This window comes from Dreissena polymorpha, chromosome 1 (genome assembly GCF_020536995.1).
Source record: "Dreissena polymorpha isolate Duluth1 chromosome 1, UMN_Dpol_1.0, whole genome shotgun sequence".
NCBI classification, from domain to species: Eukaryota; Metazoa; Mollusca; class Bivalvia; order Myida; family Dreissenidae; genus Dreissena; species Dreissena polymorpha.
The window spans coordinates 103,805,727-103,818,982 of NC_068355.1; the positions used below are offsets into that span (position 1 = coordinate 103,805,727).

The window sequence follows — 13,256 nt, forward strand, 5'->3', positions numbered from 1 at the left end:
TGTAATTTCATACATATGTTTATCACAGAAATGCGTACAAATGAAGCAATTAAAGCACGAATTCATTATATAATATAGATCCGTATTTTATACTAAACAAGTCACATGTGCTGCGCTATCTCGAATGAAGAATGTTTGTATAATCCCGCGATGAAGCCTGAATTATTATCAAGCTAAATATGTCTCGATGCGTCTAAGATTAAATCTATTCAAAAGCTTTGCAAGCAAACCGTGCAGAATCCTCGACTTGTATTTTTTATTATGCTATGTATGTAGTGAAAGTAGACAACGTATCAAATGAAAACGAAGGTGTCAGTACATTAACCAAAGCTGACCAGACGCCAACTGCCACACAACTGGAATCGAATCTTGGTCTGAATACTTGCATAAAAATGAACTCCTCTTTTGCCCTGAGCAAAACGTTTAGAGGTCCGTTTTGATGGACATGAAACTGAACTTGGATAATACATAGTCTTGATCAGTCTATATTAGTCTGGTAAAAATTGTTTTGTGACTTTACTGTAACATTATATTTCGTTTAAACTTCATGCAACGACATTTTCTGTATAACTATTTGATCACTAGAAAAATTTGAACACGTCTGTAACATGTGAATAAATAACATAAATATCTTAAAACAATGAACACATGTAACATAGCGATATTCATGGCAGAAATTACAAAATGAATGCATTACGTGAAATTCGTTGAACAATTCATTATCGCAATTCTTTAAAATTGTTTCATATAAAACGTCAAGTTATTTTTAAGATCAATATCAAATCAGATTTCTGCAAACAAATATTATAAGTCATTTATTATTCGTTTTGCTAATAATTGCTCTTCACCGATTCCCCTACGTGTGCTAAAATTGTGTCAACCGTAAAAAGCACCGCGAGCACCTAGTTACACGTTTTACGCATCATAAGAACCGCCTACTTTTAAGTGGATCTGCAAATCAACGGTCTCCAGAAGGCTTTAGCACCAGACGTGTCGATGCATTTAAATTGAAATGTCACCGTAGGACATGGGCGTCGACTTTCAGCAACGAATTTTTCTCCGCGGTAATAATCCGACGCTGACATGCCGTTAATAGCCGCTCCGGGGACTCTTGCGGAACTTCTATCGGCATAGATGTAGTTAATTTTGGTCTTTGTAAGGTTTATAGCGTTGTTGGCGTTGTTTGTCTGGCGTATGTGTGGTAGATGGGACGACGAGGACCGCGAGGTTGCGCTCGACAAGGGACTGAATAGACGAGATTCCATCAGTAGTTTTTGCCACGTGCGAATAAGGAGATATGTTGCTATGCGCACTTTGCGCCCGAATTTTAGCATTTGGACTTCGTTTTAAGTCCGCGAAAGTCGACTTCCTCTCTTCGCTGTTGATGAAAGGAAGACCTCGGGTGGTCGAATGTTCTGATAGAGAATTTGATAATGAGAACGATGATGAGTGCGTGCGCATCTGTGGCGCGGAATGAGGGTGTTGAAATCGACCTCGTCCGCGCGCGCTTTTCAAAACCAACGGAGGCTGTATTAACCCAGAATATGTTTTCGTTGGGCTATTGATTCGCTTTGAATCGCTGCTGAGTTCTCTCAACCGTTCCGCCTTCAGTTGGTTGAACTGCCGGACCATGTGGGACGACTTTGTCCCGCGGATGCTAACGTGTTGCTTCATATCTGGTATGTGATAATCGTGCTTGATGAGCGGTGAGAATGGCGACATCGTCTCGTATCCTTCGTCCGGTCCGAAAATCTGGCTTAACTCATCGCTATCAGAAAAATGTTTGTGACCACTTCCGGCGCTTGTTTCTCGATTCCTCCTCGCTTTGATGCGCATTTCAGCGAGCTCTAGGTCGTGTGCGATTCGCTCAAGGCGTCGTCGTTTTCGCTCATCAGCGATAATCTCCAAGATCTGTTCCGGCTCAATAAACGTCATTTCCGGAAACGCTTCATCCAGTGAAGGTGGCTCGAAAGGCGTTATAGGCTGACGTAGGCGAAAGTCATTAATTTTCGGTTTATAAATGGAAACAGGCAGTTGGACTTGTAGTCGAGGTATTCCACTATTTCGTGCAGTTCTGTGTCGTACGCCATTTGACGTGCATCCACCGTGTGCATGCTGATACCGTCATTTGGGTTGACATCCTGAAAAATAGGTAGGCACATGTATGTGATCCGTTTCATCAACATATGTGTGTTAAAACTTATTTTATCCTCAGAATATTGTTTCGCTGAAAAAACGGAATAGTATTAAGCGCACTTGAACGGGCTTCGTCGGAAAGCAAATAAGATAATACGATACAATAACAACTGTATGTTTGTTTCCGTTGTATCTCTTCCATTGTGAATTTTGATGGCATTGTTAAATGTAGGTAATTTGACATACAATCAAATAGTTATAGTACACTAGCCTTGCCGCATTTAACGAAAAAAAAAACAGTGAAAATGAAAACAAACTACAGACATGCAAATTAGTGAAAACACATAATAAAATTAAATATATAAGAGTCACGCTCTGGAAAAAACCAGGCGTCGTCCCAGATTAGCCTCTTGAGTCAACACAGGCTAGTCAGGGATGAACATTTCCGCTTATATGGTTTTTTGTTCGTTTAAAGGATGTCTCTTCTTAGCAAAAATCCAGCTTAGGCGAAAAGTGTCGTCCCTGAAATGCCTGTGCAGACCTTGTGCACATGCATTAAACGACGTTTTATTGCATTGCGAGGCTTATCTATATATAGCACAATGCGCAATACTCACCACCAATTTGTGCATATAAAAGCGGTCCACTCCGTTGTCGACGAGAAACCTTCCAACCTCGACTTGCCGTGAACGTATTGCCACCATCAACAGATTTTCACCGTACTACAATAACATGTTCACGAATACATTTTTTACTGATTCACAATGTTATGTATGTACATTTCAAAAAGACGTACCTTCAATAAAGTTGCGTAAATTTATTAGTATTGTAAATATATGGGGGGTTTTCTCGTAAACTTGCCATAATGGATATGGTGTGTATGAGTTATATTAACCTAGTATCACAGACACACTAAAATAAATATGCATCATTATTATACTTATAACAACTTGTTATGGTCTGTATACTAATATGCAAGACATATAACTTCAGTATGACCCAAAACTGTACGAATTAGCCCCCTTGTATGATCACGAACAGTATGTGCAAATTACAAACATGGTTTGTCTTTATAGCTTAAAACTTTACAACTTTACATAAGAAGAATGCGAAAAATCGAAGTTTATTCACGTAAAACATGAGCTATCGGAAAAGAAATTGTCGGGGCGGTAATACTCACCCATGTCATGTTAATATCGGCGTTCTTTTTCTCCAAAAGAGTTTCAAGTAAATCCACGTCGCCTTCTCGAACCGCTTGCACTATTGCCTGTAAAAACAGTGTAACAAAAGATGTATTTAAAAAATATATATTAATAAAATCCGTGCATAAGAATATGACAGAACCTGGTCTATGTTTTCTTGACCTCGATATTAAAATTACCGAACTGTATTATTCTGGTCAAGTTTTAATATTGAATGCTTTAAATAATGTATGAATTGCAAAAAATCATTTTGCTTATTATTATCGACTTATAAACATTTATACATGTTGAAATTTATGTTGATTGTGGTAGTGCTAATTGAAGTTTTGTGATATTTAACCCACTTATGCCTAGCGTCTAGAAAAAAGGCCTTGGCAAACAGCGTAGACCCAGATGAGACGCCGCATCATGCGGCGTCTCATCTGGGTCTACGCTTTTTGCTTAAAGGAATTTCTGTAAGAAATATTCTAAATATAGAAATACATATACCAGACATCCCTTATTCTGGAAATAAATTGATCCCATTTAGAAGGATGGGAGAGTCCACTAGGCATAAATGGGTTAAGACGGTATTATTCTAACAATTTATATGGACTGTATTGTAAATCCCTGTGATAAGATGGATGTCCATAATTGATAGATGATCGCGTGTAACTACCGTTTTCTCCTTAAATGTCATTTCGCAGCAATCCGGTTCATCATCGTCTTCATCTTCTGTAGTTAATTCTGTCTCATCATCAACAAAATCCTCGTCATTGTGTTCGAAGTCTTCTACTCTCTCCCCTGTGTTTATTGTTGATGCGCGCTCGTCTTCTGCGCATCCTGTGTCGATTTCCTCTTCTGTTTCGTAGTCCCCATGGTCATCTTTTCGCAGAGAAGTAGCGCCGATGCTGTCAATCTTTGCAAAGTCCTGATTTATTACGAGTTAATAGCAATCATTAGCAATTTTCACAACATTTAATATCAAATACATCTCTTATAAAGATTTAATTTTAACCAACTCTCTCCAGTCTACTTAATTCCACAAATACATATTCTTATAAAGGGCTAATTAAAATTTAAATAACAATATTATTTTAACAATTTGACTTAAATAGTTTTTACATGTTTTAAAAATCTGTGAGAAATACCATCTTCACTTATATAAGCAACTACCATGCAATGCAGGGGATCGCTCGCAAAATACATCCTGACAAAATAAGTTGTACTTGAGTATATTAGGATCGTTTTCTCGTGGCGTAAATAGACACAGTGCCATTGTGCAGATCCAATATTCGTTCACCCTTTATATGTGTATATACACATGCAGTATACAACATGCCTGTTGTAATTCATAATCTAAGTGCAATCTTTTTGAACCTGATAGGTAGTTCACACGATTGAATCAGAATCTCTTTCTCTAGGGCAGTAATCCTGAATGTTGGCATTGTTTCACTAGTACACTAGGTGAACAAGGGTTTAAGTCAAAGTGTCGGTTTCGCAACAAGGATTTTAATACCATTAATTTATCGTTATTAATTATATCCGATTAATGGCTTAAGGTGGTGAGACAATGTTCATTAGTCATAATATTACTGCACGTTTGGAACGTCGCGTGTGAATAATCGCGACACCTCGAAGCTGTATTATGGTAGTCATGGTAAGGATTACAAGCGCATGTTTTAAATCATTCTAGAACGCCCACTCAGTAAAGCTTTTCAGCACTCTGTATACAGTGTAATGTTGGAGCATTATTCCATCTGTAAGTAACACAACGTGCTATAAGTTAATATATCCATTATACATAAAACAGTATTTACATCAGAAGACCGATCGCATGCAAGCAACCTCATCTCTTGATCATTATTACCATATGTAGTTTAATTTAACATGTTAGCACACTAGAAATGTTTATAAAGTCTGTTAATAACGAATTCCTCATGACACACATTAAACAAAAGAGTTGTAGACCCTGCTGGCACTCGACTGATTGATAGTTGACAGTAATCTATACCGAGTAATTGAACCAGCAAAATGATAGGATACAAAATATGATAAGTAAACAAACAACCGCCTACAAGAATGACGAAGGCTTTTGTTTAGAAAGATCTTAATTTCTTATCGCGCACATCATAAATGTATCGACAAAAGATTTAAATTTAACACATTATTGGCAACGAATATGGAAATATTGTTTTAATTTATCATCTTGATTGAGTGCTGAACAAGTAAATGTACATGATAAGCTCATTTTCCCACAATAAACAATGGCTGCACGCAAAGGAGCGTAAACAAAAATGTTATATATATTCTGAACAAAACAAACTAAAATCTTGATTGCAAATTATTAATCATGCATTTACATTTAATGAGTTACATTCATTCGCAATTTAATCATGCGATTTGAAAATATTGTACACAGTAATGAGAATATATTGTTTTATCTACTTGTTCGCACATGAATTGTCACACACACACAAAAAAAGGTTTGTGTTTAGCTTCTGAATCTAAATTTTCAATATGTGGTGAACAGATTGATTTCCTCACGCGATGCTTCAGGAAGGACATTGAACGATAACAACAGCTGTATATAAAATATAACAACGCGACGTTTGTGCAAAATCTGATCATAACACCATTTGTTTATTCTGCTGTTCAGAAAGTAAACTAGGCTGGCTCATCGTTGCTAAACAAACAAGAAAACTTTAGTGTGTATTTCTTAGAATTTCATAGTAATTTCACAACTCCCTCAACTGTCCGGAGCGCGCGCAAAAAAAATCGAACCCCGGAAAGCGTAATATGTCTATTTGAAAACGGCGCAAAAAGAAAGAGAATAATAAGCGCAACTGTTCTTTTATCTTCAGAACAAATATGTATTTGAACGAAGAGATCTTTTACAGAAAACCCAGGGATACAGTGACTGGTAGCTTGCATAGTAAACGCGTAGTTTCATTAAGATCGATCTTTAACCCATTTATGCCTAGCGTCTAGAAAAAAGGCCTTGTCAAACAGCGTAGACCCAGATGAGACGCCGCATGATGCGGCGTCTCATCAGGGTCTGCGCTGTTGCTTAAAGGAATTTCTGTAAGAAATATTCTAAATATAGAAATAAACATACTAGACATCCCTAATTTTGGAAATAAATTGATCCAAGTTTGAAGGATGGGAGAGTCCACTAGGCTTAAATGGGTTAACGGTACTAATTCACGGTGGTTTGTGCGGACATTCTAAAAACCATATTGCTTAAAATTACCTCAGTGTTATCCCTACTGCCAACGTCCGATTCCCGTTGGTTAGCTGCTTGGTTGGGTTCCGTCACGTGGCGGTTTAATGACGTCACGTGCTGGCGGGCGTTAGAAGCGCTGTCATCTGCCGCTATGTCGTCATCAATGACGAGAATTGTGTCCTCGTGGATGGTCTGCAGCGTCTCGGAGAACGGGTCGATTACCGGCACAGGGAGTCGGTTGTTGTTCTTGTCGCTGGACTGGTCCGCTTCATCTGTGTCGAGTGAAGTGTGTTATATAACGCATGTATTTGAAAGATATGTAATATTAAAATACAAGTGTTATTATTGTTTTTTTGTAATTGACTACTACTTCTGTTGCTGCTATTTAAATTACAACTTGTAGTTCTAGTAGCACAACAACAATTAATGCTACAGCAACTACTAATAATATTACTGCCACAACAACAACTACACCTACTAATACACCTACTACTTCATATACTTCTACAACTGCGAACACTACTACAACTACTGCTACTACTATTTGTAGTAATTTTCACCACCCAACGTTTAATTAAAGTCAAATGACACCACTAGCACCTACGTGCTAGTTATTATCATCAATGCATGTATCATTGTTTCTTCATCATGACAAGTCATTTGTATTATTGTTGCTGCTGTTAACTCATTTAAGCCTACTGGACTCTCCCATCCTTCAAAATTGGATCAATTTCCAAACTTTCCAAACTTAGGGATGTCTAGTATATTTATTTCTATATTTAGAATATTTCTTACAGAAATTCCTTTAAGCAAACAGCGCAGACCCTGATGAGACGCAGCATCATGCGGCGTCTCATCTGGGTCTACGCTGTTTGACAAGGCCTTTTTCTAGACGCTAGGCATAAATGGGTTAATGCTGCCGATGATGATATTGTTGTTATTGCCTCAATGTTTTATTGCGTGATACATTACCTACTGTGCTAATTGTAGTTAGATTTTTTGCTAAAACTTCGTTTACTTAGCTTATATGGCATAAACCAGATTCTATTTTTGCCAGGATAATTTCAAACAGGCGTTTTATCACGCTGTAAATCTCCAATCCAACTTCAATGGTTTGATTTTCAGAAGTTAACACATTAAATACAACGTCAATAGTTCATACAAGGAAATACAAAACACATTTGTTTGCATTTCGTTCAATTTACTGATCCATTAATATCTGTATTTGCAGAGTACTTGATTTTTCGAGACTTGGGTTTTGAATCGGTTGGATTATTTGAATGCTTTAAATCACAACCCTGCTGGGTGAGATAAAAAAAAATCCCAAATATTTGAAGAAAGCTTAGCAGTCTTCTAAAACGCCTTGTTTTAAAGGCTAAAATACATGGAATCTTTAAAAATGTGTGTCAAACTGAATGAGAACGCACATTTTTATACTTCTGAACATTTACACATTTTAACAAACGCCCATATTTATTTAATAAAATATTCCAAAAGATTCAGCGAGCATTAACACAAAGAATCAAAGTAGGTTACCGGTATTTCTTGTATAAATACGTACCGTATTGTAAATTTGAAGTAAGATTCTTCATCGAAGATTGAAGGTATCTAAATTAATTAACTGTTATAAAAAGCCATTTCATCGAAATATTTGTTTATGTATTTCTGTAACGTACGAGAACAAGCTCTTTATCAATCCTATTGCTGTCTACTGGAAGTACTTATAGACCTCTGATCACACTGAATAAGGGTAATTTTATTACAGTGCGTTTGGTGGCCCATATTAACAGTTGCCCTAAATAAATTGCTAGTATACTTTCACTTCTGTTAGAGCTCTGGTCAATACGGGAATGATTTTTCCATCGAATTGTGTCTCATGCGAAACATACCATTAAAATTCGATCTTAATCTGATTTATTATACATGTTCTATTTGCCTACCTGTAACACTCCTAGAGGCCTCGTTCTGTATGTACGCGTCGGAATTGTCTAGGCCCGGATAGGAGGTTTCCCGGTAGAGCTCATCTTTGCCGTCAAACTCGGCTTCGTCGACGCCGTCCACGGGGTCTCCATGGGAGTGAAGAAACCGCTCGATGATGTACTGGTCGTACCCCGGTGAACAGGCTTCCCCGCCCCGATCCCCCGTGCGACCGTAAGTGTGTCCCCGGCGTACGGTGGCATTTTTCAGTTTAAAGACGTCAACGTTCATCTTGTCACGGTCGTATATCTCGTTGATAAGGATAGCTTCGTGTATTACCGTCTCCGCCAATACGGATGAATATTTATCGATCACAACATACTGGGAAGTTGACAATACCGGGCGTCTCTTTCCGCTGGAGTCACACTGACAGTTTTCGGGACTCTCCTGTCCTCTATGAACAAAGTGAGCGTCATTGTTTTCACTATCGTCAGCATTCTTGAATACATCAGCCACTTCTTTGTCCGCTAATGCATCTACATCTTCCATTGATTCGTCGTCAATTGCTCTTTCACCGATTCCATTGTCGCTTTCTGACTCCATTGTTATGTCTTAATTTACCTCTTCGTCAGTCTATCCCTCTGAACAATTACAGATTTCTTTCAGCATTTCATTTACTAATGGATGTTTCAATGTTTACACCATTTAATGTGGACGTTATAATATAGTAAGTTGCTGCATTTTTCTGAATCCTTTTCAATATTGAGAAAGCATTTTAAACTTCAGGTGGAGCTTTCATCGCTCAATTTCAATTCCATTTATCACATAATTAAAAGATTTTTCTTCATTAAATAGTGAAAACTAAAAATTGTCACTCGACTCGCCAAAGAAATATTATTGTTCCTTACGAGATAGAGTTCCGTCGACATTCAATATCGTTCGTTTGCACTAACCAAACAACCCCGCGCTTTCAATGGCCCGAGGTATCTGTATGCTTAACAATTGACTTTAAAAATCTAGGAATTCAAAAAGGATTATTTCGGGTATGTCTCTTACACGTGACCTCAATAGAATTACACAAGATTCGATACCAATTTTGCGATGAAGAATTAATATCTAAAATCCAAGGATTTCAACCGATCAATGCATAAATCTTAAGTTGTCAAACTGAATTTAATATATCCATAAATTCTTTGAATGTCAACGCACAATCAAAGTGTTAAGTTTTCTGTATTTTAAATTACAGAAATTCTTGTAGTCATTGTGTCATTCCGTACGTGGTAAACGAACGGTTAGCAATTTAAACGCGCAAATCTGTCCTGCAATCTTTCCCACGATTTTAATCTATGTCCGGCACATTAGTATTAGCTTCTAGATGTTTGTCAAACTTCACAATCCATGCGCACTCGTTTTAAATCCGGCTTATATCGATATACCCCAGCTATCTGGAAAATATAAATGTTAAAATGAACAATATATGTCCACTAATCTCCCTTATTGATTTAAATATATATGCTCAAATGAGCTTCATCTCTCAAGTTCTGGTATTCTAACCGAAACAAATTAAAAAAAATATGAATGTGTGTTCGAATGCGACTTGTTTTTACAAAACTGTAAAACATTAACCCATTTATGCGTAGTGGACTCTCCCATCCTTCTAAATTGGATCAATTTATTTCCAAAATTAGGGATGTCTAGTATATGTATTTCTATATTTAGAATATATTTTACAGAAATTCCTTTAAGCAAACAGCGCAGACCCTGATGAGACGCCGCATCATGCGGCGTCTCATCTGGGTCTACGTTGTTTGCCAAGGCCTTTTTTCTAGACGCTAGGCATAAATGGGTTAAATAAATTTGTTTTTGCATAAACACTACTGAATACACAAACGCTTAATCACTAACACTCAATTGACCGCAATAAACAAAATCGGTTTAAGGATTATTGTTAATATGTTGGGACATAAAGAAATCCCCCTTTTTGAAGTTTGCATACATAAACCTTAAGTTCTTACGGTTTGGAGTTATCCTTCAAAAACAGATGAAATGTGTTTTTTAAGACTTTAAATCTTAGTCTGCATATAATAATAATAATAATAATAATAATATAATAATAATATATTAATAATAATAATAAATGTAATATAAATAATAAGAAGAAGAAGAAGAAGAAGAAGAAGAAGAAGAAGAAGAAGAAGAAAAAGAAGAAGAAGAAGAAGAAGAAGAATAAGAAGAATTATTGTTATATTTATAATAATAATTATTATAATAATAATAATTATAATATTAATAATAATAATAATCATCATCATCAATCATCTTCACTCAATCATCATCATCACATCATATCATCATCATCATCATCATCATCATCATCATCATCATCATCATAATCATAATAATCATAATAATCATAATAATCATAAAATTATAATTATCATTTTATAATTGTTATTATTACGTATGTTTATTCAATTTTTGTACCCACTCATGCTATAATAGTCTGTCTTCTGAGCCTCTTACTTTATGCAAATCCTTTAATGGCGTTGTCTACACATTATTAATAACAACCTTTCAAACCGTATTGATTCTCATTTCTTTTAAAAGTGATTAAATATTTGAATAGCTTCAAGTTGGTCTATACTTAAACGCGAAATAAAACCGTTAATTTAAATGCTTACTGTAGTGACACCGGCTTTAACTGAGTTATTTAATATGTAAATTATATAAACTCTGAGAGGAATAAATGCATATTATAGTCAGCTGAATGCGGATTTTATGACACATGCTTACATTTAGAATAAGTTTGAAACGAAAAGGCACGTTTTGTTTTGTTCTTGTACATGTTTATGGAGTGTATTAATCTTATTTACAAAATTTTACGTACTTTTTGGTAGTAAGAAATATGTAATGAAATCATAAAAGGATAATATGGACCGTGCTCTGTAAAAAAAGGGGTTTAGTGCATATGCGTAAAGTATCGTCCCAGATTAGCCTGTGCAGTACTCACAGGCTAATCAGGGATGACACTTTCCGCTTTTAAGAATTTTTTTTCGTTAGCAAAAATCCGCTTTATGCGAAAAATAATTACAACTTCTGTCACTTTCATATGAATGCTGCATTCTGATTAGATCATTTGTTCACGTGGCCGGTTTTTCATTTTCCGATGAACGCATGCATTTTTAAACATGAATATTCATAGCTCTACTTTCTGGTCATAAACAAGTTGCCAAAAATGGTGTTATGTTTTGCGCGAAACTTAATGGCGTTGTTTTTTATTGGTCAATAGCGAAATGACGTTATATTTTTTGCTTGAACTTCAACGATATACCCGTTTGACGGAGATGAAACCGAAACTGAAAATAGATTCATACGCTAGATTTAAAAGGACTTTTATGACCATAACCACGATAGAATTTCAGCTTTGATATCATTTTGTGTTGTAATTATAAGAATTGAATAGCATTTTTCTGCATTTCATCGGTGTATTAACTGTCGGGAAAATTACGCATAATTTGCATAAACGCCGTATCGGTGTATGAACTGTCGGGAAAAATACACCTAATTTATGCATAAACGCCGTCGGTGTTTATGCATATTAGGCGTAATTTTCCATACAGTTAATAGACCGATGAAATGCAGAAAAATGCTATTCAATTCTAAAGTGTAGTCCTTGATTAGCCTGTGCGGACTGCACAGGCCAATCTGGGACGACACTTTACGCACATACATTAAACCCTCTTTTCACAGAGCACGGTCTATATGTTTTATGTTATTGTTTAAAACTTGAAATCAGCTCAGATTTTGATTGACAACAATGTTATTTAAGGGTATTTTCAATTTCTAACGACGATTTGAGTGTTGGTTTAAATATTCTTGCACTTATATTTTATGACAGCAAAATTTTATCGCATTTTCAATGTTCCTTTTACAAACATTAATATCATGTTTGGTTCATTAGCAAAGTTGTATTATACCACGTTGGAGTTTATTCGAATTAAGTTAAGGAAGTTATTTCTGCACAGAACTCTAAATCCAATGCAGTAGCCTATTCAGGAGATATATGGATTACGCAAAACTCGGATATCTCGCAAATTGCCTTCTCAAGGGAAGTCAAGATTATGCGATTAGAACAAATATTATTACGTTGTAAAAGTCGATTTTATTTATATAGCGTGAACTGCTTTTAAATCCAAACCAAAGTTTTATCGAACAAATGATTTCAATTCAGAAGGTCGTGTGTATTTAACCACATGTGGGTCCGTTTAACTCTTGATAAATGCACCTGTATATTAGAGTTCGAGCTTGCGAATGTAAATACTTCACGTGTATCCTTTTTTCGAGCGATTTATTAATTATCTTATTCAAAAAGCTTTTTAACAATAAATAGGCAATACGTTTTTGGCTTTATGAAACATATCCTGGTCAGAACTAGTTGACAACATGAACGTGTCTCCTAGTTAAGGATGCTCAATATTTAGTTCTGTTGATTAACCCATTTATGCCTAGTGGACTCTTCCATTCTTCTAATTGGATCAATTTATTTCCAAATTAGGGATGTCTGGTATATATATTTATATATTTAGAAAATTTCTTACAGAAATTCCTTTAAGCATACAGCGCAGACCCTGATGAGATGCCGCATTGTGCGGCGTCTCATCTGGGTCTGCGCTGTTTGCCAAGGCCTTTTTTCTAGACGCTAGGCATAAATGGGTTAATATTAAAGGGGCCTTTTCACGTTTTGGTAAATTGACAAAATAAAAAAAAGTTCTTTCAGTTTCGCAAATTTTTGTTTA

General features: G+C 36.0%; 1 protein-coding gene across 1 annotated transcript; it reads right to left on the bottom strand.

Moving 5' to 3' along the window:
* Positions 1-1,976: 1,976 nt before the first annotated feature.
* Positions 1,977-9,785, bottom strand: LOC127865196 (uncharacterized). Its single transcript, XM_052405183.1, has 6 exons — positions 8,484-9,785; positions 6,571-6,815; positions 3,997-4,248; positions 3,317-3,403; positions 2,754-2,858; positions 1,977-2,141 (listed from the first exon to the last, which is right to left on the bottom strand). The coding sequence occupies exons 1-6, from the start codon at positions 9,061-9,063 to the stop codon at positions 1,977-1,979; spliced, it is 1,434 nt and encodes a 477-aa protein (XP_052261143.1). The 5' UTR covers positions 9,064-9,785.
* Positions 9,786-13,256: the final 3,471 nt, after the last annotated feature.